Here is a 27,151-nt window from a genome sequence, read left to right on the forward strand (position 1 = left end):
TAATTAAGGTGCTAAAAGCCTTTAGGCCTTTTAAAAATAATTTTTCTTATAAACTTAACTTTCCCAACAAAAATAATCAAATAAACAACTTAAGGAATATAAATTTACATAAAGTCATCATCTCAAAACCACTTACAGTTTACTCAAAGGGAAAAATGTACATACAAATATATACATTTATATATAGATACACATTTTGTGGCTGTTGTTCTTTTGTTCAGTTGTGTCCTACTCTTCATGACCCCATGAACCAACCACAGCACACCAGTCCCTTCTATTCTCCACTATCTCCTGAAATCCATCCAGGCTCGTGTTCATTTCTTTCATGACATTATCCATCCATTGCATCCTCTGCCATTACCTTTTCCTTTTGTTTTCAGTTTTTCCCAATATCAAGGTCTTTTCCAATGAGTCTTGTCTTCTCATTATATGGTCAGAATATTTAAGCTTCAGCTTCACTTTTGACTTTCTAGTGAATAGTCTGAATTAATTTCTTTAAATATTGACTGATTTGGTCTCCTTGTTGCTGTCCAAGAGACTCTCAAATGTCTTTCCCAGCACCACAGTTTGAAAGTGTTAATTCTACAGTGCTCAGCTTTCCTTATAGTCCACCTCTCATAGCCATATATTGCTACTGGACAGACCATAGCTTTGACTATACAAACCTTTGTCAGCAAAGTGAAGTCTGCTTTTCAGTATGCTGTCCTGATTTGCCATAGCTTTCCTTCCAAGGAGCAAGTGTCTTTTAATTTCATGGCTGTAGTTGCCATCTGCAGTGATCTTTGAGCCCAAGAATATAAAATCTGACACTGCTTCCATTTGTTTGCCAGGAAGTGATGGGATCATTTGCCAAAATCTTAGTTTTTTTAATGTTAGGCTTCAAGCCAGTTTTGCCACTCTTCCCTTTCACCCCCATCAAGAGACTTCTTAATTTGTCTTCACTTTCTACCATCAAAGTGGTATCTTCTGTATATCTGAGATTGTTGATATATCTCCCAGGAACTTTAATTCCAACTTTTGATTCATCCAGCCTGGAATTTCACATGATATATTCTGCATATAAATTAAATAAGGTAACAATTTGTAGTGCCAGTGCAATATTTACAGTACTGATCTTGACTATAAATATTCCCATATACTGCTCGATCGCAAAATATAACAGATCCTCCATATAGAAGACAGAACCAAAACACTTATTTACACACCAGAAAACCAAATCCCAAAACCAGTAAGTTGATTCCATCATAGTAGCAAAGATATTAATAAGTCATGACAACGCAGAGAGCCACAGCATTCTTTAGCCTTTCCACAAACCAATATAAGATAAATATTTACTCACAAACGTGACTAACTCCTTGCTTGAGTGTCTTCTCCCCTATCTGGCTAGTCTAACTCTAATTCCCAGCTTCCTGTGGGCTCTGCGTCACCCTTCAGCAAACTCCTCCCACCACAGACTCCATGTGATTACTTTCAGCCTTTTAGGGGGCAGAGTTTACTTTCAAGGCAGGAAAGGTCTTCACACTCCCCTAGGTCTATTAAAGGGCAGGGAAGATCTTCAAATTCCCATTTCCATTACACAATTTTAAACCAATCAGTTGTTCCATGTTCAGTCTTAACTGTTACTTCTTGGACCACATACAGATTCCACAGAAGAAAGATATGATGATCTGGTGCTCCCATCTCTTCCAGATTTCTGTGTGTGTATAACTTAATAAAATATCAATAATGATATTGTGTATATAACTTAGTAAAATATTAATAATGGTTATTAATAATAATAATAAACAATATTATAAAAATATAATAAAGATTCTTTAAATTGTGACTGAACAGGAAGCAGCCTAGTGACCCTCCAGTCCCCAGGGCCTACCATATTTTTGTGGGACTTGGTGCAGACACCTACTATGCTTTTAACCCCACTAGAGCTAAGAACTCCCAAACTCAAGCAATCCTCCAGTCTTAGGTAGACCATATAGATGTGTGCCGCCTTGCTTGGCCCAATTTCAATTTTCTTAATAGCGTCTTTGGCAGGACCTAGAGGGGAGACACTGTTATAATGGATTTTTCTGGTAGAACCCTTTGATTATTTTGCATCCATGGTCCTTTTCAATTTTCCAATACATATTGTATTGATCTTATGGTATATTGTTAGAATTGTATTACCATCAAGAAATCTTGATGGAGGTTTGGATAATATGAAGATAAAAGAATACCATTCATCCTTGCATAAACCAATAACTATTAGTATTATGTATAACATGTGAAGTGACCAAACTGTGTTCAAAAAATGTTGTCAGCATTCAGCTCACCACACTCCTGAGTGTGCCCAAACCAAATTAAGATGTAATTGGGAGATAATTGATAAAACAAATAAAAATACAATAAAACAGGTAATATTAATATGTGGTTTTAGAAGCCAGTGTGCAGCCCACAGAAATCCTTATGTATGATTTTTTGACCCCTGTTTCTATTTGATTTTGACATCATTGTCCTAGAGGATATGGGGCCACTGCCTCATCCCTCTGTCTGTATGTGTTAAGGTAAGCCACTACCTCTGATACTGTACAATTGTAAAAATTACTGATAGTAAAAATGAAAATCATAGATAATTAGAGCTGTAGGGGAATTTAGAGATCATTTAGTCTGATCTTTCCTTTCATTTTACAAATGAGGAAACTGAGGACCAGAGAAACAATGTCACACAACTAGTTAAGAGGCAGAACCAGGATTAAAATCCACATCTAATGGCATAATCCTGAGTTGTTTGTAATATTATTAGATTTGGAATAAGACTTATCTGAGAAAATGTTATTTGTTTAAAATAGACTTATACTATTTGGTACCATTAGTAAGTTAGAATTTTTTCTAATCATTTAAAAAGATTTTATTGCAAACGTTCTGTAAAACTTTGTTAGAAGTGAAGTGTTCCATCTCCTGATAGAGAGGTGATTGACTCATTGCAGAGTGAAACATATTTTTGGACGTAGTCATTTCAGGATTTTTTTTTTCTTGACTCTTCATATTTGTTAAAAGGGTGTGGTTTTTCTTTTTCTTTTTTTTCCCCCAGTGGTGGCTAGGAGACAAAGTAAATAAATGAGTGTTAATTTAAAAAAAAAAGGAAAGAAAGAAAAATGTTTTACAAGACAAAGGGTTCTGGTGAATGGAAGCCAAACTCTGAGTAATCATGACACATAATGAAATGCACCTCCCTCATTTGGGTAGTGAGGTGGAGTATTATGGGTATGGCAGAGAACTGACAATTGTAGTCACTGTCAGATATGGTCACTATTTTTGGTTGGTGTCAGTTAACTTTCTTTGTTAAGAGAGAGATTAATGGAGAGGGGAAGGAAGAAGGAAGGGTTAGAGGCATCTTGAAGTGAGTGAAATAAAAATAAAAGACATCAATAAGCTATTTAAAGAAAGGATTAGACAAATTTACTTAAACAAAAAGACACCTAAATACTAATTCTATTTATACCTTGTATTTACATAGTGTTAATTTGACTGGTGCTTTAGTTAGAATGGGGGTGGGAAAGAAGTTTGGCAAAGGTTGGGGAGGTGACAAAATTTTGATCTCAACATATTTTATGTCTTTTTTAATATTAAACATTTAAACTAGACAAACTTTTAATTCTACTGGCTCTATCTGCTTAACCCCTTTACAGCATTTCTAATATAATATTCACTCTAGTAAGGAAGGTTACTGGATTTGTGGTCAGAGGACTTGGGTTCTGCTTGACCTTGGTCAAGCCCCTTCACCGTTTGGGGGCCTCAGTTTCCGTATCTGGAATAAAGGGGTTGGATTAGATGACCTTTGAGGTTCCATTCAGCTCTGTTACCCAAGATGACATTTAAGTCAGGACCTCATTTTGTCTTCTAGCACCAGCTCTATGACCTTAAGCACATCACTTAAACTTCTCACCTATAGCCTTGCTAAATTCAGCCACAGAATGACGATAATCATACCTATATTACTTACTTCACATAGTTCTTTTAAAGAAAGTTTAAGTTTTATAGTGCCATATAAATAAGTTTTTGTTAGTTATTTCAGGAGAATGGCCTAAGTAGAACTTGTAAGTGTAAGAACTATTGAAAATGCCTCACTTAAAACAATTTAATTATAGACTTTTTTTGTGTGTAGAACTTGACAAAATTATCATTATAATTAGAAAATGCTTAGTTCACTACCAGATTAATGTGGCTTAAAACTGACAAGATATTTTTGCATAATTGATATGTGAAAAATATATGTTAAATTTCTTTTTTTTAATTTCTTTTATTTAAAGCATTCCATAGATAATTAGAAGAAGAACCGTGAGTGAATGAAAAAAATGCCTCTGTTTAGTAAATCACACAAAAATCCAGCAGAAATTGTGAAAACTCTAAAAGACAACCTGGCTATATTGGAAAAGCAGGAAAAAAAGACAGACAAGGTATGAGATAATATAATGAGAGTATTGTAAAAATGTATTTATTCTAAGAATAAAACTAATTGAATGGATGATTTATGAATCTTAGAAGTTGCCTCTGCCTATTAGAAGACCACCCATCTGTGTAATTGGAAGAGCCCTGCTGTTCAGCTTCTGTTCTATGCTTTCTGTAAGATTCTGAACAAATCAGTCACCTCTATAGCCCTTGGTTTCCTTGTTTTTAAAATGAAAATGTTGGACTCACTGACCTTTGAGATCTTTTCTAGCTCTTATTCCAATTTTGAATATTGTTTGTCAGCATTGTCTTCAGTTATATTTGAGTTTGATTATCTTTAGATTTCAGTTTCTTGGCTATAGAAAGGTCTTCTTGGGGTGACCCATGGCCCAGGACCCTACCCCCCCCCACACACACCTACCACAGTTTTGTACTCATAAGGATTGGGTTTGATTCCTAAATGCTAGCTTTAAGAAGGTAATTTGCTTGCTTTGGTTCATTGTTCATGCCTAGAATTGTTTGAGGAAATTTTCTTAATATACTCATTCTATAGCTTATATCTAGCTTTTCCCAAAAGTAGTTAAAGGAATCCTTAGTTCTGTGAACACTCAAGGTACTGAAAATATATTGGACTTGGTACAACTTTCAGTCAAAGAAAGTACAGGAGATTCAAAGGCCTCACAGGAGCCTATAGAACTCTAGATAGCCCATCAGATACCCTGGATAGGAGCTAAACTGGGAATAATTATTGGGAAACCCCTTTAACATTCAAGTAAGACCCTTTCTCCCAGAGTCCTATATAGTCCCCAGAGACTGACGGTACTGCTGTGTGGTTTTGATTTCCCCTAGAAGATTAGCATATTTTAGAGATTGCTAAGCAAGAAATTTCCATCCTACTTGACGGACACTATCAAGTAACTCACTCACTGTCTTTGATCTTCAAGTAGGAATTATTTGAACTATGTTTTCTCCCTCTCTCCTCCCCACCCACCTCCCACTAAGGAGTATACTACATCAGAAAATTCTCTCCCTCTAGAAGTTCTGATCCCTGAACTGTCACATTTGGAAATTTTTATAGTTTGGCTTACTCTTGAGACAACTCCCAGAGCTCATGTTGCCCAGGCAATCTCCTGTTCTATGAGGAAGAATATGTGCATAGATACAGTCTTTCCTTCCCTTCCCCTCTTGAATGCATATCTGTTTTGCTGTGTGCTGGTGTTTCTACTTAAGGTCCAAGAGAAGCCATGAGTACCTGAACTGACCTTTTTGCTCATTTTACAGACCCCAGAGTGGCATGGCCCCTACAAACAAAGACCCACACACTTCCTATAATCTCCCCTAATCAACCCCTCCCACCCACACCCACGTTGGAATTTTAATTGGAGTTCAAGATAGACTAGCTTTATATCAAATTCCTCTCTGAAGAAAAATAATATAAGAACTCAGTCAGGAACCAAACTCAAGTTATTTAGATTCCAGAAAAAGTTAGCTGTCCACCCTCAAGCATGCACCCATGCATTCATTCAAGAAATATTTATTATATATCTACCATGTGGAATAGAAGGCATTGTGGTATAGTGGATAGGAAGCTGGTTTTGCCCTGGGGAAGACCAAAATTCAGTCTTGCCTCTGACACTTACTAGCTGTGAGATCCTGGGCAGGCTGCTTAAGCTTTCAATGATCTAGGCCATTCTAAGAATATACAATACCAGAGGGTGCTGACCTCCATTGGTTAAAAGTTTGATCACCCAAGAGTTTCTTAAACTAATGAAATTATAATCTGCATTCTCCTTTGAGGCTTTGCTTATAGATGTTTTCAAGTCATTCTCTTCTGGGTTGTATCTTGAGCTTCACTGTCACCATCATAGCCCTTTATGTTTGGGTCTTTTTTGTTTATTTGTTTGTTTATTCTTCCAGCCTCCTTCTTGACTCTGTATTTTATGTTTATGTTGGGCTGTGGTCACTCAAGGCAGCTAGCAGGGTGCAGTGGATAGAGTGCTGAGCCTGGAGTCAAGTAGATTGGAGTTTACCTCCAATATCAGAAAGTGACTGGGTGTGAGATCCTGGGCAAGTCACTTAACTTCTCATTGCCTCCATTTCCCCATTTCTTTCATGTCTGGGTTGGACTAGATGCCTATTGATGTCTCTTCTAGCTCTCAAAGTTCATGATTCTCTAAGTTGGAAGAGGAACTTTAGTGGTCCCTTAGGAGCTCTCTGTTCCCTTTAGGATAAAAGATAAGCTCCTTAGCTGGGCATGTAGAAACCCTCCCAGACGGGCTCCCACCTAACTTCCCTAGCAGAATTCATGTTACTCCCCTCCATGTGCTTCACATTCCAGTTAGACTGGCCTACTTGCTGTCCCCTGATGTCCCCACTCAAGCTTTGCTTTTGTATGAACTGTCCTACCTGCACCAAAGCTCAAAAGCCATCTAGGGTGACCTATCCCTGAAAAAGAATTCATTCTACATCACTCTCCCAATTGCCAACCAGCCTTTAATTTAAGATCTCCAGTGAAGGAGAACCCCTGACATCCTAAGGAAACCCTTTCCACTTTTGGATGGTTCTAACAATTTGAAATTTTTTTCCTTACAGCCAGCCTAATTTGTCTCTTGGCAACTTCTACCCATTGCTCCCATTTCTTTCCTCTGTGGTTAAATAGAACGTATGCTTAGATCTCATACAGGAGAGAGATTCTCTTCCCCAGTAACAGTCCTTTTACCCTCTGAAGACAGCTATCATCTAAATCAATCCATCAGTAATCATTTATTAAGCATCTGCTGTGTACTAGACACTGTGCTGGGTGATTTAGACACAATAATTAAAAAGGCCTTGCTCTCAAAGAGCTTACTTTATGTTGGGGAAGATAGGCACACACACACACATATGCTAATAAGCATTAGTTAGAAGCAATAGTGATTGATTGAATACAGAAGGTAAAGAAGAAAGATTGTTGGTGATTTTGTGGGTGTGAACCTGGGTGACTAGAACAATGGTGGTATCCTTAAAAGAAAGAGGAGAGTTCAGAAAGCTAGGTTTAGGAAGAAAGATTATGAGGTCAGTTTTGGACATAGTAAGTTTAAGATACCTATGGGACACTGAGTCTTACCATCTCCAGGCTAAATATGCCTAATTCCTTCAGCCAGTCCTTTACATGGAACATGCCATTGTGGTTGTGGTCTTCTAGATGCTCTATGGCTTATCAGTGTCTTTTCTAAGATGTGATGTCCATGCCTGACCACATATTTTCTATATGTGGAATGACGAGGATGGAGAAAAGCAGGGCTGTCTCTCACCTCGTGATTCCTGGAAGATGAACCTTGAAGATCACAATAACTTTTTGGACTGCCTTTCACACTATTAATTCGTTCTGAAATTGTAGTCTACCAAAATTCTCAGAATGTTTTCAAGCAGCTCTGTCACTTCCTTGTCATCACCCAGCACGGTCCCCCCCACATGCAGTATTCTGAGCTCTTTTTGAGTCTCTTAATCCAGCTTCAAAAAACCATGTAGCTTTTGTTGTTTCTTGCTTTCCTTGCCAGCCTCATCTCATTCTGAGCTGACATTACTCTTAAAGTACCATGTCGCACTTTTTTATTCACCCTGTTACTTACCTTTGCTTCCATCTTCTGTATATGTTTTTTTTCTTTCTTTTTCAATCAATCAATAGACATAAAATCAAAGTCATTTGGATTCTGATTCCCTGTTCATCTACATCAATGTCTTCAAACATCTCTCTGTTTTCCTCCTCATAAGCTTATCTTTGTGTTCTTAATTTCATTCTTGAGAATTTCTTTGTTTTGAGGGCTGACATTTCCTATAGAATTTTAGTGCATGGGATCCTTCTAATCCTTCCTCTGAGTCCTAGGGTTTCTGTCAGACCATCCTTTACACTCTATCACAAACTCTGAGGGAAGTGGTCACTTTTGTCTAAGATTACATTCTTACCTGTTGGTGTCAATCAGATCCAGAATAGACATTCCCTTTACTCTTTTCTCCATCTTTTGAGACAAGAAATTGTCATTAAGACAAATTAAAAAATTCTTAGCTGCTCTGCTTTGGAGAAAGAGTGAACTCCAGCAGAGGTCTGGGTAATTGAAGTTCCTTATCTCCCCTGAATCATGCCAGGCTTATAAGATCTATCTCCTGAGCTCTCAGTCTTTTCCTTTTTTGTCCAGGTAACCTGTTTACACTTGTTTCTGTTTCTGCCTTTCATTTGTCTTCAGCAGAAGGTTTCTCATTTCATATATCTTATTCTTATGAGCATATACCCTTGGTGTTTTCAGTGTTACCTGTCCTATTTCTATTATTTCCTTACTTTGTGTTTTAGATTCCTTAGCTCATTTCAAGGCTTAGCTCAGGTTTTCTTTCCTGATCCCCACAATTGTATTCTCTCCTTCCCCAAACTGAATTGTGTTTATTCATATGTTTAAGTGTTGAATCCTCCCAGTAAACTATAAACTCCTTAAGCACCAGAGATTGTGGTTTTGACTTTTTGTCTCCTGTGACTAACACATAGTAGGTGCCTAATAAGTGTTTCTTGAATTTAATTGGAAAAAATGGAGTCTAGATGGCCACTTGTCAGAGATATTGTAAATCAATAACAAACATTTATTAAGCATTTATTAAAAATGGTGTAGTGGGTAGAGAGCCAGACCCGGAGTCAAGAAGATTGGTTTTCCTTAGTTTAAGTCTTGCTTCAGACACTTGCTGGCTGTGTGACCCTGGGCAACTCACTTCACCCTGTTTGCATCACTAGTATCTCTGGCAAGAAAACCCCAAATGGGGTCACAAAGAGTCAAACACAATTGAAAAATGACTGAACAACAACATTAAGCGCCTACTGAATGCCAGGCACTGTACTCAGTGCTGGGGATACACATACAAAGGGTGAAACAATCTCTACTCTCAAGGAGCTCATGTTCTAACATGGGAGACAATAAGTACATATGTCAATACATGTGGAACAAGTAGAAGGAGAACAAATGCAAAGTGGATGACTACAAGGTAAGGAGAGAAGGCGCCAGCAGTCGGGCACTTCACACAGAAGGTGGTCCTTGAGCACGAGAGAGAGTCTATGAGGAAGAATAAGGAGAGCATTCAGGACACAGAGGACAAAGAGGTGAAGGCTGAAGATAGAGTGCCATGTGTGAGGGTTAGAGAAAAAGACTGGTACTGCAGGAGGAGGAGGAATGAGGTTAAAAAGATCATTTGGGGGCCAAGTCACGAAGCTTGAAAGGCTAAGCAAGAAAGTTGGCATTGTATCTTGGAGGCAATAGTGAGCCACCACAGTTGATTGAGTAGGGAAGTGACATGGTTATAACTGTAAAAAGTATTCACACTTCAGGGTTGTACTAGATGACTTCTGATGTCATTTCCAATTTTAAGATTCTATGATTCCATGAAAAGAAAAATTGAGTGCTCTGTGTGTCTTGAACAAGGTTGAAAAAACAAATTAATATAGATGAGCTTGATACACATAGAGGAGAAAAAAAGCATGGCAGAATGGTTTGTCATGATAGGAAAATGAATGCTAAATTAATGTCCTAGGTGTTAGCCTTAAAATTTCATCATTCTTACTTGATGGGATCCTAGAAGAGCCCTTAAAAGTAATTTAGTTGAATCTTTAACACTCTCTGGGCATACCGTAATCCCTTCTATAATATTCTTATCAGGTGATCATCTGCACAAGTACTTTTAGTTACTGGAAGTTCACAATTTCACGAGATCATCTGTGACATTGTTGAATAGATCTGATTGTTAGGAAGTCATTCCTTTTTTAATGTTTATTTTTTTTTTTTAGCGAACATCTGCCTTCTTTATAGCCATTGGCTCTAGTTGTGTACTCCAGAGCAAAACTGAAAACATCTAAACCTACTTCTACACAACAGCCCATCACACCTTTCTATATAGTCTTCTCTTTAAGCTAAATATCCCATTTATTCAGCCATTCCTTATATGACGTGGGTTTCATCCCTTGAAATTGCAGAACTTACAAGTTGATCATGCTCTCTTTAATAAAGTGTTGAGAATTGGGCACTATTTTTTCAGATGTAATCTGGCTAGAAGAAGGTAAAATGCAATTATTCTTCTAGTAATTAGTAATTCCTCCAGCCTAGATTTGTGTTAGGTTTCTTAGCAGTCATGTCACACTGATTATAAGTAGCAGTTAATTTTTGTTGTCTGAATAGTTTTATTCTTTTTAAAGTACTTTCTTCTTAATGTGCTATTTGGTTACCAGGCTTCAGAAGAAGTGTCTAAGTCACTACAAGCAATGAAGGAAATTCTTTGTGGTACAAATGATAAGGAACCACCCACAGAAGCTGTGGCTCAGTTAGCCCAAGAACTGTATACTAGCGGACTGCTTGTAACCCTGATAGCCGACCTACAGCTGATAGACTTTGAGGTAAGTTGAGTCATCTGTCTCAGTGGGTCATTTGAGTGGTTTAGTTTGAATATGACTGTCACTTAATCTCCTGTCACTTTTCCAAATCATTAATTTCTTTTAATTCAACAGATTAAAACTGGGGGAAAAAATCTCCTGTAACTTTTTACAGGTATATTATCCTTAAGTATTATAAACAGTTTACTAATAAGTAGTAAACACTAATATTGGGATGAGGCACTGTGTTCAGTTTTAAGCTTTTAAATATACTTGCCTGGACTAAAAGAAAATTTATCAAAACACACACACATACACACACACACACACGCACACATGCACAGAAATAGGAAGCAATATTGTTACTTGGTAAGCTCCTAAACTGTAGTAAATGCAGACACTGTACTACATGTCACGTAGTTCACCTACCTCTCTGTCTAATGAATAAATGCATTGCAGCTTAGTGAAAAAACACTAGTTTGCAAGACAGGAATCTTGGTTTATTTTGCTAGTTCAAATATTAGCTTACTGTTAAGACTGCAGACTTGTAACAAGTAAACCTTTGTGGCTCCATTGAACTCTCAGAAATGGAGAGATGCTAAGCAGATTTTATCAGTAAGTTCTCAGCACATGGTTTTATCTATTACCTAATAATCAGCTATCCAGAGTATTCAAGCACTGAATCATTGTAAATAGTCCTTTGGGCCACATAACTGAGAGTTAAGCCTTTCAGTGCTACACTTGTAATTTTTTTTGAGATCTTCCTGAAATGTTCCATACACTTACCTTCCTTCCCAAGCAGAGCATATGCAAAGTAATTTAACCATTATTGACTCATGGTCATCGTTATGAATATCTTTCATTATGATACAGTATAGATGAGAATATAGCACAAGCAAAACTTTACCTAACAGTAGATTCACTTAAAATAATTTACTCGTATAGTGCTCAGAACAGGCAGGCAGCATTCAAATTAATGTTTTTCGGTCTGCTTCTTGATATGCCTTCTGTCAAATCTCATCCCTCCAAAACACCTTTCTGGGGTCTTCAAAATATTGTCTTAAGTAGCAAAGAAGAAGCCAAGCTAAGTGAATAAAAGACAGAGGGAAGGAAAGGAGAGAAAAATAGATTTAAGACCAAGACCAAGAGAATGCATTGTCTTTTTTTTAATTCGTAAAAGTAATTTTCTTTTTTTTAATTGATAAATTGACAGCATACAAACTAAAACTCAAAAAATAAATGTCCAATAAAATATATTCCCTGAAAACATTTAAACAAAACATAATACAGATTATGTATAATATAATAACATTAATAATACGATGACATATAATAATAGATTATTCTGATTGATTGATACAGATTTTCTTATAACTGTTGAATTATCTCTGGAGGCAGTTCCAGAAGAGTTCTAAAAATATTTTGAACAATGTTAGCATCATTTGAAAAGGTGTACAGTCTCCTAAAGTGAGACCTTCAAAGAACTATAAAAATAATTTGGTTTATTAGCAAACATACTAAGTATTAGAGAATCCCATTACTTTATTAGATTGGTATTAAGCCTTTCATAAAGGCCAATAAAAAGGGGAAAAGAAATCAGTAATGCAGTGACTTTTACACTCCATTATTCTGACTCAGTGCTCAGGTTACATGGCTGAAACAAAAAGACTTGCCAAAATAGATTTAGGATAGAAATTTCATATTGTGCCTTTTAGTTTGTCTACCATTTAGACCCAAAGCATTGGGACTTTTTTTTTTTACATTGTAAAGCAACAAAATAGGGAAGAATAAAGGATTAAAAATTCAATGCATTAAAAAAAGAATGTTAAAAATTTTTACATGTAATTGGGAAAAAATTAAATATAAACATTAAAAGAAAAAAATTCAGTGCAAATGGGGATTGGTTCACGTTTTATATTCTAGAGCAGGTATGTTCTACATAATGTCAGGTTCAAAATGGCTTACCTAATACTGAGGAAATGGTAATTTGAGAAAGCAAGAAGGCTCATTTGTGTTCAAGGGCTACAGTGACTAGTTATTTGATCTATAATATCTGTAGCTGCTCTTGGGAAATTTTCCAGCAAGCAATATAGTTTAGGCTACTCAAGTGCCCCCTCAAGGATTCCTGTAAAATTAAATTGGAAAACCTCATCCTGAATGCTTCTTACTTGTAAGGAAGATACTGTGCTGGGTACTAAAGATACAAAGACAGAGAAAAAAGTCCCTGCCTTCAAGAAGTTTACATTCTATAGGGAAGAGAGGTAGAAGAGGTAACACACAGTATGTAGACAGATGAGTAAATATAACTTGTATATAATTTGAAACATTATTTAAGAGGGAATAATGAATGATTATAATGGTTATAATAATGACTAATTTATAATAGTTGATAATAATAACTAATTATTATAATAATTGCTAATAACTGAGGAGAATCAGGAAAGGCTTCATATAGGCTGCTCCATGTTATGAAAGAAGCTAGAGATTCCAGAGTTGAAAGTGAAGACAGTACATTCTAGATTCAAGATCCCACTGCTTATTATTTGCTGATTATGAAAAACTTTTGATTTGCTAGGGCAAAATGCAACATTAAAAGATCTCTTCTGACAAGGTGCCTCCCATGTGTACATAAAAATTGATCAATATTCATTGAAAGAGATGATAATTTAGTAATTCTCTGATCATTAATATTAGGTAGTTATAGCTCACGAATGGTGCCGGTCACAATGATGGAGTATATCTAGTGCTGAGTCCATGTTGAAGAAAGATTCCCCATGGATAATGACATCCTCCAATTGCTTTTTGCTGAAAATGATTGTCGTATCAACCTCTAGAACATTACGGAGCTCCCTAGAAGATATCCATCATCGCACAAGAGTATACCCGAACTAAGTGGACAAGAATATCTATTGCTAGGTTATTACAGAATTAAGTGGGCCAGGGGTGGCTAGGTGGCGCAGTGAATAGAGCACCCACCCTGGAGTCAGGAGGACCTAAGTTCAAATCCAGTCTCAGACACTTAACACAAAAACTAGCCATGTGACCTTGGGCAAGTCACTTAACCCCAATTGACTCCAAAAAGCAAAAAAAAAAAATTAAATGGGCCACTTGTAGAGCTTGTCCATCAGCATGTACATTTGGGGCATATAGTTCAAATCAACAGTGATTTGGACCCAGAGTTAAACAGAAGAAGAATAGACTGTATTGACTTTGAGAAATTGCAAAGCTCCTTTAATGACCCCAAACCTCTCAGAAACAAAGGCATATTTTTTTAATGCCAGTATTTTACTGGTGTTATTGTGTGACTATGAGTCATGGAATACTCCAAGAAATTAAAAATAAGTATCACACAAAAGGGCAGTGGAGAGATCTGTAGTGAATGTGATCAAGTTGCACCATAACAAACAAAAAAATTTGAAGTCTTGAAGTAAAGGTCATCATCAGGAAAATGTGTGCTAGAACACAAAGTGGGTTAGTGACATGGTATGAGTGTGATCGCAATTAGGCAGCTGAAGTGCTCCATTGGTGCCCTCATAACGTCAGAAGAAAATGAGAGAGGCCTTATCCAGGTGTCAGCCATCTTGGAAGACACAGGCAGCAGTCCTATGTGATGGGCAGGCATGGACGAATGGCAATGCGCAGCACTCAAGAAAATATCCAGAGCAATGGAATCATAGATCCATTTGAGTATTTAAGTTCAATCATTACTGATTAAAATATCTATAATTGTTTTATTGATAATAATTTTCATTAATTTAGTTCAACATTAAGCACCTGCACAGTGGGTACTTAGTTGTTCAGCATGAAACCCCTATTCAGTGACTAAAGCTTGAGACAGAAGTAAATCAAAGAAAACACCAATTAGTACCCCAAAAAATCTCTGCAAATCTAGAGAGCTGTGGAAAGAAGGAATGAGTAACTGTAACAATTGCAAAGCAGCAACTCAAAACTCTGAGGCTCCATCTCATACCCATCAGATTGGCTAGGTTGACAAAAAAGGAAAATGACATGTTGGACAGGCTGCAGGAAAACAGGCACATTGATGCACTGTTGGTGGATATGTAAATTTGTCCAGCCATTATAGAAAACATGAACTATGCCCCGCCAAAGTTATCAGCCTGTATGTACCCTTTGACCAAGGAATACCACTATTACTAGGCCAATAACTTAAAGGAATCAAAGAGTCAGGACAAAGGACTGGGCAAAAAGGAAGGTATGGAAGGACTAAGGCCACCATAAGAGTGAAGATAAGGCTGAGGAGGAGTGGAATGGCCAGAAACTTGGGTCAGATAAAGGAATTGCCAAGGTCTGGTTCTTGTACGTGGAGTTGCTTTGGATGCCAATGAGATCTGTACATGACAACCCTCAGAAGTAACTGAAATAAAATGGAAATGGAAGTTAGAGGAGTTGAAATAAAGAATTTGTTAGACTAGAGTGCTAGGATCCTCTGTGTGTATGTGTATTGAAGTCTTTGAGGGTAAATAATTTCCAGTAGAATCTACTTGTCCTGTCATTCCCTTGTGACCTGCCGTTCTATGTTTGTTTCTATTGGGACACTGAAGAAGCAGCTATGTTGACAGGCAATCAGATATAATTAAAAAAAAAAAAGAATATCTGTTTTAGTCCTCTTTCTGGCACTAACTAGTTATATGACCTTGAATCACTTCTCCAAGTCTCAGTTTCTTGATTTATAACTTGAGGGGATTGGCCTCAATCTTCCGGCTCTAAAGTTCATGATTTTGGTTCAAGGACAGATTTCCCTTAGTGATAGAACGACATCTGCCTGTAAGGCATTTGGGACATAACTTTGCCCTTAAGTGATGGAAACCTTTCATAACAACATTTTGAGACCAATAGACCTCAAGGGAATCTGTTTATATCCAGGACTTCTCTAAGAAATCCAGACTCTATTTATTTTATGGGAATAGAGGTTTTGTCCAGGATAATTCGAAGTCTGGAGGCAACCACAAACTCTCTGTATGACAGTTCATTTTTTTCTGCAGGGGAAACTCCTTATATGAACTTCCAAGGTCACTTGCATCAATCAATGAATTAATAAGCATTTATTAATCACATGTTATGTATTAAGCACTGTCCTTGGTGCTGGGTAGAGACAAAAAAAAAAAAACAACAATGAAGCCTTCCTTGCTCTTTAGGAGCTTTCCTTCTACCAGGACCAAAATAGACCTTCAGATCTTCAGAACAATGCAGTGAAACTTTGTTCTACATTTTACATGAAGATGAACAAGGTTACTAAGAGGTGGCATTTAAATGGATCTTGAACTGTATGAGCTTCACCTCTTACCAATATATTCAGTTTTCCTATCTTTTTCCTCTGAATACTCATACCAAGCCCTCTTCAGGGCTGTTTATCCACCTTCGGTGTCCACCCAACTCTCACCTGTGACTCCAAGCACAGGTGCACAGAGGTCCCTCCCAGGAAAAACCATCTTGGCAGATGAACTAAGCCATATTTAGGGTAGCTGACAGGCCTCAAAGTCATTGTGATTTAAGGGAATGTCTACCCCTAAGCACGTGAAGACTTTCCCCAGTGGAATGGGCAGATGAGAACAGTTTGTTCCAATGGCCATGAAGGTGGCTAAAGCAGGCACTGTAGAGTACTTAGAGCTTGGTCAGACCTCAAAGATACCAAGATTATCCACTGTATCCCAGGTCATGACTGGGTCGTCTTGATTTTTGTCTTGCCACTGAACTTTGATAACTCTGGAAGAGAGTGAGGCTGACAACTTTGGGTAACTGCCTTGGTTAAATCCAATTCACACACAAATCAAGACATCATCCCCTGATGTCATTGGTCCTCTTAGAAAACCAAGGACAAAAAGCAACAACAATAATAACTCATACTTTCCCTCCCATTGTGAAAAATTTTTTAAAAGGTCAATTATTATAGCTTTTTTATTGATTATGAAATGAACAATGCAATATATTCCAGTAATAGAAAATGAATAGCCCATTTATTCATATATTTCAATAATAGAAAAATAAATAATAAAAAATTCATTTGCGGCTATTTTTCTCAAGTTATGCTTTTCTATTTTCTCTTGTCTATATCGTCACGGATAAAGGTCAGTAGTGAGGGACCACCTCTATCTCTCTGCTTTATAGGTTATCTCTTTCACTATATTAAAAAGTTTTGGATATGGAACGAGTATAATCAGCATGAACTCTTGACATTTTTTTGGTTTTTGTTTCTTTTTCCTTATCCTATGTCATTAGGAACTTAATCAACATACATGAAGATTTCAGTATACAAAGAACAAAAAGGAGGATTATATGTGAATTATTGAACTTATGTTAACTACAGTTTTTTAAAGTTATATGCTAAATTTGTCATGTTTGTTTCTTTAATAGGGGAAAAAAGATGTAACCCAGATATTTAACAACATATTGAGAAGACAGATAGGCACTCGAAGTCCTACAGTGGAATATATTAGTGCACATCCTCATATCTTGTTTATGCTTCTTAAAGGGTAGGTACTTTTGTTTTTTGTTGTCTTTACACAACATGGTGTGTTAAAAAGTTTTGGTTATAGAGTAAATGTCTTTTTAATGGCATATTGAATTTGTCACTTCTCAAATATTATCAACACTATTTTTAAAAAATCAGGACATATGCCTTTAATAGTTATAGTTACTTATAATAGTTATACTTACTTAGTGGCTACCTATCTATGCAAGAATTTAGATACTGAATATATACTTCAAGAGTCCTGCAACATCATAGCATCTGCAGAATGCTATAGGAATAAATGGAACACACTGGGCCTTTGGATAATTGGTTATCTGGTCTTTTCAGGTCACTTAACTGTAGCTTCAGGTGCTCTTTTCTACTCATATGCTTCTGTAGTTCTTTGGGTCCTTTAGCTGGTCATAAGTCTCAGAAAGCCCAAACTAATCAAAACTATAGAGTTGCAGGATGACAGATGTTTCTGCTACAACACATATGTCTAGTAAAACAAGTCTTGGTGCCAAACAACTTCTTTAAATTCAGCAGACATTGATTAAGTACCTACTTTGTGCTAAGTGTTGGGGATATAAAGATTAAAAAATGACATATTTCTACTCTTATAGAACTTACATTTCCCTGTGGGAATACAACTTGTATACAGGTAGGTTTAGGAAAAGGTAGACATGCGAGGGGAACAAAAGAGAGAGTTAAACAAAGTGCAGGGGTAGCTGACAGACATAATATTTCAAGGCCTGTTATGAGGAAGGGGATAAAACTGATATTGTTTGACTCTAGAAGACTGAGCTAGGAACTATGGGGAGAAATTATAAAAAGGCACTTTGGGGTTAGATATAAGGGGAAAAAATTCCTAACAATTTTATCCAGATGTATAATGGGCTGCCCATTATTTGTTGTCACAGTATTCTCTTTTTAATTCTAAGGTCAATTTTTAACTATTTAATAGATTTAAGCATGAATTTTCCTTAGTTTTGAAATATCTGAATTCCTTTCATTATTTTTATTCATTGCAGCAAATCTCATTTGAATAGATGATTTGGGGATGAACAGTTAAATGTTATACATTTTATGTATTTCAGTTTTAGAGAAAAAATGTGTATCATTGTCACTGATCAGATCAGTTCTATGATTCATGCTTAGACTTCTTAATTTTTATTTATGAAAATTAGACCCTTGAATACATTTAATGTAAAAATTAGCATGTCTAAGGGATAGATGCCAAAAAGGAGGCCCATTTTTATTTAATAAAGATGAATAGGAACACAGCATGGGTAGGGGGCAGGGAGAATGGAAATTCTACATTTTAAATATAAATGCCCCTTATTCTTGGTCCTTGTTAAGAGTACTGTATATAACCCTGTGTCCTCTATAGTGAAAATATAGGTTTTCATTTTTAAGGCTGAAATCATACTAAATGGACCACATCCAAACCTTTTTAGAATGTGTATGTCACTTTCATTTTAATTTCCTAAATTCACATGGTTTAGTAATCTGAAACCCTTTGGGTTTACTAATTCAACTCTATGAGGAAAAAACTCCTTGCTGGAGGCCAACATTTTTTATGGATTAACTAAATGTTAAGTTGTTAAAAATCTAATTGAAAATTCAGGGTGCCTTAATGTGTTCTTAAATACTAAGAATGTTACAGAATCATTCCTTTAAATCAGAAGTAATTTAATATTACATTATATTGTATCTCTTTTAAAATTTTTACATTAATCCAAACAAAATAACACTAAATTTAGCTTAAAGCAGATATGACCCACTTCATCCTCATTTATGCCAGTTGGGCAATCTGGTGTCCTGTGATTAATTTTCTTCCTTTTTTTCATATAATCTGGCATTTCAGTTTGTAAAATTATGTACTAGACAAGTAAACTGTGATTAGTCTTAGTAAGAATCATTCTCTTTGGAAAATTTCAAAAGGACCTCACCTGATACTAGTTATTATTACACTTAAGAATATCTTGAAAGATACTGAAATCTGATTTTTTTCCCCCAGAAATTCTTATTTTAAAAGCAAACATGCTTCCTAGTGAAAAACAGAAGTAACCATGCTGAGGAGGCCTAGTGTTTATTGAATAGCATCATACAAAAATTTTCCAGTCCTGCCTGACATAGTTTGCCTCCAGCAGTAATAACAAAGGTCATTTTTTTTCCTCAGCATAATGTGAGCTCTGTTGTTAAGTGGGCAGATTTCCTTCTGGTCATTTCCTGTGTTATACTTACTGTGGTTGTTGTACTGCTAGCTTGAATAATTGTTCTTACCTTTTGACTCGTATGCTGATGCTACTCACTCCCAGATCCTTAGGCTTAGTAAGTAATACAGTGTTATTCATTGATTATTTCTACATCAGCATGTCTATACAATGGACTCCACTGTGATGGCTTACTGTAATAACAAAGTCAGATATAACATAAAGCCTATAAATTATGCAGGTATTCTTGATACTTGGTCAAGGAAGAAAAATTTGTAGATTAATTGCTTCTATTTATACTTCACTTTTAAAGTATAAACAATCATTTTGTCATTTTTTGTGACTTGGAGCAAATTATTTCCATATGAAAGTGGTGACTGGATTTTATTCCCTGGTATGAAATGCAAGACTTGTGAATATACAAACCCAGTTTCTTTTACTATATCACAAACCCTTAGGTATGAAAATAAACCACTCATCTGTTTATTAACAATATAGTAATAATAATAAAAATAACTGATTTTTATAATGCTTTGAGGTTTGTAAAACACCTTAGAGCTTTACAACAACCCTGTGGGAGGAAATACCACTTGAATTTTTATCCTCATTTTTCAGATGAGAAAACTGAGGCTCAGAGAGGGTAATTGATTTTCTCATGGTCACACAACTAGTATAAGCATTGGAAAATTCATGGTTATTTCTTATTCTTTTGGGGATAATTTAACCACTTTTAGACTTAGTAGTAATATTATCATAAATAGTAAGTATCAGTGTGATACATTATACTCAACAGATTGGTTATTAGGGGTTATCAGTTTAGATTTGGAAGACACCCTAGAGATTATACAGCCTAGTCCTCTAATTTTGCAGATGAAGAAACTGAGGGAGGTTAGAGAAGTTAAGTGACTTTTCAGAGTTACACTACATAATTAAGTGGCAGCTCTTTTGTTGTTCACTCCTTCAGCCACATAGCACACCAATACTGTGGCTAGGGTTTTTTTGGCAAAAACACTTGTTTTCCATTTCCTTCTCCAGCGGATTAAGGCAAACAGGGTTAAGTGATTTGCCCAGGTTCACACAACTAGTAAATGTATGAGACTGAATTTTAACTTGGATCTTCCTGACTCCAGACCCAGTGTTCTGTGCACTGTGTTGTCAACCAGCTGCCTCTAGTTTTGTGATGGAAAATCCATTTCACTAATGCACTCTGTTGTAATGAGTTTGACTGGTAGCCCATGTGGCTTTCATGTAGATCATAGAACTATGGATACTATAATCTGCTATAGCAGCTGTGGGAGAAATGCCCCTGGCCTTGTCAAGCCAACAGATTTTGTCACCTAAGTTGATATGTGGACGATCACTATGAAAGATTGGCTTTTGAGAAATTCACAAATATCAGTTACTTATTTTATACAGGAAAGATATTTTAAAAGTTATAGGTGAAAGAGAGCTTTCAAATGCATTTACCATGACTAATGAACAAAAAACAGTTATATAGTGTTGCTGTTACCATGTGTTGTTGTTTTTTATATCATTTTTAAGGACTGAAATTCAGAACTAACTATTAAATGTAACTCTTCAGTTTACTTTGTTGTAAAAACAAGATATTAACAGTGTTACTAGGTGGCACAATGGATAGAGTGCTGGGCCTGTTTTCATGAAGACTGGAATTCAGATCAAGCCCCAGACACTTCCTAGCTGTGTGACTCTTGGCAAGTCACTTAACCTCTGTTTTCCTCAGCTCCCTCATCTGTAAAATGGAGATGATAATAACACCTACCTCTGAGGGTTGTTGTGAAGCTCAAATGAGGTAATAATTGCGAAATTCTAGGCACAGTGTCTGATACGTAGTAAACATTATATAAATGTTAACTTTACTGTCTATTATCTAGGGCTGAGAAAGTCAGTCTGCTCCCATATCTATTGAATAGTCCTTCAGATACTTGAAGGAGAGTTATCAGGTCTAAGTAAGTCTTCAGTTTTGCAAATTAAACACCAACTCCGTTCCTTCCATCTAGTCTTTGTATGGCACTGTCTTGAGGCCTTCCAGCATCCTGGTTTGCCCTCCTTTGGATGTGCTTTAACGCGGCAGTTTTCTTTGCTGAAAGTGGGGTCCACAGCTGACCACTTTCAGGTGCAGCCAGACCATGACAGTACAGCAGGGTCTCCTCTGAGCCTTGAATGAAGTGACTCTCTCACGATCAGTTTTGTGATTGCCATGTGCAGTCCACTAAAACTCCAAAACCTCTTTTCAGATCCATGACTTTGTAGTCACACTGCCCTCATTTTGAACTTGGGAAGTTGAGTTTTTCAATCCATATATAAGACTATATATCAAGGCAGGCGGCTAGGTGATGCAGCAAATAGAGCACTGGCCCTGGAGTCAGGAGGACCTGAGTTCAAATCCGGCCTCAGACACTTAACACTTATTAGTCATGTGACTTTGGTCAAGTCACTTAGCCCCAATTGCCCTGCCTTCCCCTTCCAAAAAGCAAAAAAAAAAAAAAAAAAAGACTACATATCAAATGCAAAAAGATATACAAAGTGCTTTGCAAACCTTAAAATGCTATGTAACTGATAGCAATTTATTTATATTAAATTTCCTCTTAATAGTTTGCAAAGCTTTAGCATGATTCAGTGACTGTCCAGTGGGCCTCGATCATGAATATCTGGGTTCAGATCCCCCCTCTAACACATTCTAGCTACCATGTAACTGTGGGCAAGTCATTCTTCTCTCAATTATAACATCCCAGTAACCCAGGCAAGCCCCAGATACACCATGAACACCCTTCAGACCCAAGATTGAATCTTCCCTTGTAACAAAGAAAACAGTCTAGCAAAACCAACTTAAAACAATTGTTGTTTTTTTACATTTTATGCAATGTTCTATGTTCATATATATACTTAATGAATTGAAAACAAAAGTTATATGCTGCATGGCTTATTTAAATTTGTGCTGTAACAAGCTGTTCCCTTCAATTACATCTCAAAAAAAAAAAAATTCCAGTAGCTCAGTACAACTGAAGAAACACTCCAAGAATTCAAGAAGAACTTCCCTACCACCATCCTTGTTTCTCATAAACCCTGGCTTCCATCGTGAAGAACTTACTCTGTGCCAGTCACTGTACTAAGTTGTACCAAGCATACAAAGAAAAGCAGAGTCACAGAGACATGAGATGGGTGTGTGTATGTGTGTGTGTATGTGTGTGTGTGTGTATTAGCAAGGAAGTCAGAATAATAGCTGGACCATAGAATAAGTGGATTAGAGTAATGTGTTAAAAGCCTAGAAAAGATATAAAAGAACTAGGCTCTGAAAAGCTTTAAATGCTGAACAGAAGAGTTTATATTTACTCTTTTTTTTTTTTAAAGCAATCGGGGTTAAGTAACTTGGTCAAGGTTACATGGCCAGTTATTTCTGGTTGTGGTGCTAAGTATCTGAGCCCAGATTTGATCCCCAGGTCATCCCGACACTGGAGCCAGTGCTCTTACTTGTTGTGCTACCTGGCCACCCCTATATTTACTCCTAGAAGAAACAGTAAGACATTGCCTGGTACATAGTAGGCACTTTCTAAATACTTATTAATTATTGACTAGTTGATGACATGGTCAGACCTTCCCTTCATGAAAATTCCTTAGGCAGGCAGTGGATGGAGGTTGGATTGGAGTAGAGAGATTTGAGGCAGAAAGTCCGATTAAGAGGCTCTTGTGATTGTCCAGGAGAGGTGATGAGAGCCTGAATTAGGGTGGTGATTGCATGAGTGAAGAGAAATAAAAATTACTGGAGAGATGTAATAGGGAGAGAAATTACAAATTTTGCCAACTGATTGGTTATTTAAAGTGAACAAGAGAGAGGAATTGGGAATGACACCAAGGTTAGGATCCTGGATGACTAGAAAATCATGGTACCATTGACCATAATAGGAAAGTTTGAAGAGCTTAGGATTTAGGGGAAAAGATAATTGGATGGATTGGATTTGCTCTGTCCAAGTGGTAGTTGATGATCACGGTATATATTTGACTAAAATATCTGATCTCTTGGCTTCAGATCTCTAGGACTGCTTCTTGGGTGCATTTTTTTTTTCTGAAAAATTTGTACTTCTTCCATCTGCTTTTCACCAAGATGGGTCTTCCAAGTATGATTCTTACTCTAGTGAGACTCTGCCTCAGCATGACCTTTGAGCACCATCAAAGAGTCCCCATGGAAACAAAGATAGCTAGTTTCTCATACTGACCATTTTGTTTCCCAGCTAATTATTTGTTCTTTTTAATCAATTAACCTGCCTCTCTAATTTTTCTAACCTTAGTACATGAACCTATGAACTTTTTTCCATGTTGTTCTTTTCATGATTCGTCAGTTAAAATCTATCACAAGATGAAAGATTTAGAGCTAGAAGTGACCTTATGTATCATATCCATCCCCCTTATTTTATAGGTAAGGAAATGAAGGTATATAGTAAGTGCTTAATAAATGCTTTTCCATTCATTCCCATATTTGAATCCAGGTCCTGATTCTGAACCTAGTTCTTTTTATAACACATTAAATACTGTGAATGTGTATTAATGTACTTGTGTTCCACCATTTGATTTTTTTTTCTTTTTTGAGCCTGGGTCTCCCTACATTGTCGAGGTTGGAAATATTACAGTTAGTGAAAGGCCCCATCCCACTGATCCTGATCAGCCTGGAAGTTCTAATCAGCATTATTTCTGACTTGGAGCAGTTTGCCCTTCCTGAAGGAACTTGGGCCTCCCTCCCACTGCCGGAGGCCCACCATATTGATGCCAGACTTGGTGTGGACATCCAGTCAGCTTAGCCCTGAGTGCAGGCAATCTAGCAGCCTTATCCTGTGCTTGTAGCAGAGATTATAGGTGTGTACCAACACATCTGGTTCCTCCATTAAAATGTATGCTCCTTGCAAATAGGCATTTTTTTCACTCATTATATTTGAATCCCTAGCACTTAGCCTAGTGCCTAGCACATAGTAGGCACTCAGTAAATACTTGTTGATTTATCGGCCTATAGCAGTTCACTGCCCAAATATTCTTCATTCTAAAGATCATCAAAGCTACTGCAATTTTGAGTGTATGCCACATTATAGTTCAAAAGAATAACATCCCATGCTTCATACCATAGATCTTCATCTTCATCTATTTGGGTTTGTATATATATGACCATGAATTTGAGCTGAGGAAAAAAAAAATGCCTTGTAAAGAGAAGAATTAGTTTGAGACAGGTATGGAAAGAGTCAAGTCATAGGTTGCTGATTTATCACTCCATCTATAATTATGGGTTTGAGAGTCAGCCACCCAAATGACATGTGTGACTTTGCAAAGAATGACCATTGTTGGTTAATTATTACATCAATCTGTGAGCAACAAAAACTAACACCTAATTTTAAATTTCCTAGTAAGCCACCAGCAGCCAAGGAAGAAAAAGTCTAGCAGAGCTTTATCATTGTAATTAAAAACAGTAATACCACTTACATACAGCACTTTATAATTTACAAAATACTGTTCTCACAACAATACTGTAAGACAGATGATACAAGTACTGTTGTCACTCCCATTTTAACAGATTATAGGATGATAGGCTTGCAGACTTGGAGCTGAATGGGACCCCAGAGACTATCAAGTCCAACCCCCTAATTTTATATTGAGGAATCTGAAGTAGGCAGAGGTTAAGTGAGCTGTGGCCCAGGGCCCAGGGCCACAGATCTCGTAAATGTGTGTGGTAGGAAGAGGGAACTGTAAAGCTCAGGGAGGTTAAAGGATTTGCCCAAGGTCATACAGCTTATTAATATCAAAACTGGCATTTGAGCCCCCAGTTTCCTGATCAAATCATTTTTGCCTTTGTATCCTCAGCACATAGTAAGTGTTTAATAAGCATTTGTCGAATTGGATTGTTCTTTTGGACATACACAGTGATGAACATGCTCACACCTGTTCATGACCTTCAGACATCCCAATGACTCTGAACTCCTGTAGATCATCATCCAAATCCCACTCCATATACCCTACCACCTGATTCCTCCCATCCCAAAGCTTCATCCCAATTCTACCTAGCCCTTCCACACTGCTTTGTGGAATGCCTCTTCCATAGGCAACAAACTTCCCTTCATCTTAAACTATTCCTCTCCCACTCCTTCCATCTGCTAGCTCTTACTGAAACCTGGCTTCCCTTAATGGCACAGCCATTTTCACCCTTTTCAGTACCAGCTACACCTTCACTCACTCTCCTGGGCTCACTAGTCACAGTGGAGGTATTGGAGTACTCCTTGCTCCCCTTTGCCAGTTTCAAGTTCTCTCCCTTCTTCCATCACTCAGTAACCTCTCTTTCTTTGAGGTCCATGATATTCATATCTACCATCCAATCAAAATCCTGGTAGCTGTTGTCTACAGACCCTCAGAGGGTCACACCCCTTCCTTCCTTAATGAGTTTGATAACCTGGTTTCCAGTTTTTCTCCCCTTCCCAACTCCTGACCTCATGCTAGAGGATTTGAATACACATATTCATTCTCCCTCAAACACCCTAATCACTTGGCTCCCCAGCCTACTCACCTTGCATAAACTATTCCTCCACTACATCTCAACCACCCACAGAAGTGGTCATACTCTATCAGGGATGGGAAACCTACAGCCTCAAGGCTATGTGTGACCTTCTAGGTCATTGGGTGTGGCCTCCTGACAGTCCAAGTTTTACAAAACAAATCCTTTTATTAAGGGGTTTGTGCCACCTCTGTGTTCAAGAATTCTGAAGTTCCTTTATCTGACTGTGTTTTGTTTGGGGAAATAGATACTTCTCTTCTGCAGTTGTTGTGTTACTTTTCACTTCTCCCTCTGCCTTGTCTTACATAACCCTACTCTTTATCAGTACCTGTAGCAGCAAGCACCCCAAGCGTCCTCAGGGTTTGCAGCTACCACAGGTTCTTGGATCTGCTTTGTTAAAGGAAAGCAACTCAAAATGGGTTAACAAGCTTACTTTAATCAGTCAGACATATATCGTTTACCTTGTTCAGGAGAAAAGGTCAGCACCCTGAACAAAGTATACAGGCATAATTATCAAGACAGAAACAGATCAAGTAGACAGATTTCCAAACTGTCCAACCATTACATCCATACCCAGTCAACATCTGGGTTTCCACATTCTGGGTTTTTCAAAGCCGGGGGACTCTCAACAACGGCTTCCCAGAATTCAGATCAAATCACAGAACACTTCTCAAAGTGAGTCCCAAAACAAAGCTCTACATCAGGGCTTATATAGCCTTCTCCTGGCTCAGAGAATGTAACAACCTTATTGACCCACTGGCCAATCAAAAAGTATCTACTGAAAAACAAGCCTCCCACCCCAGGCTCTAGGTGCACGTTAGCCTAGGGGCAGGGAAGATCTTTAAATCTGCATTTCCATTACAGTACCATAACCCCCAATCCTTTGACCCCTCAATTCTCTCCCAGGCCATGTCTCTTCTCCCCATCTTGACTCCTTGGCGAATCAGTTCAACTCTACACTGTCCTCCTCTCTTGAATCCTTAGCCCCCTTATCATTTTGCCAATTACACCTCAACTAAGCCTCAGCCTTGGATCACTCCCACCATTTGTCATCTTTACTCCTACACATGTGCTGCTGAACAAAAGTGGAGAAAATCACACAACTGTTCTTTCTGGAT

At 37.3% G+C, this 27,151-nt stretch overlaps 1 protein-coding gene across 2 annotated transcripts in view; it reads left to right on the forward strand.

The window, feature by feature from the left end:
- CAB39L (calcium binding protein 39 like) overlaps window positions 1-27,151 on the forward strand; it is a 93,994-nt gene that overhangs the window by 14,556 nt on the left and 52,287 nt on the right. For both annotated transcript variants that reach the window (XM_069063632.1, XM_069063631.1), the window contains exons 2-4: window positions 4,287-4,433; window positions 10,664-10,828; window positions 17,177-17,295. In XM_069063632.1, the coding sequence (XP_068919733.1) occupies window positions 4,323-4,433; window positions 10,664-10,828; window positions 17,177-17,295 (395 nt within the window). In that variant the 5' untranslated portion in view covers window positions 4,287-4,322. The remainder of the gene's footprint in view (window positions 1-4,286; window positions 4,434-10,663; window positions 10,829-17,176; window positions 17,296-27,151) is intronic.

This window comes from Petaurus breviceps, unplaced genomic scaffold, assembly GCF_028583685.1.
Source record: "Petaurus breviceps papuanus isolate PSGF00001 unplaced genomic scaffold, PetGlider_PUasm1.0 90594, whole genome shotgun sequence".
Classification (NCBI taxonomy): Eukaryota; Metazoa; Chordata; class Mammalia; order Diprotodontia; family Petauridae; genus Petaurus; species Petaurus breviceps.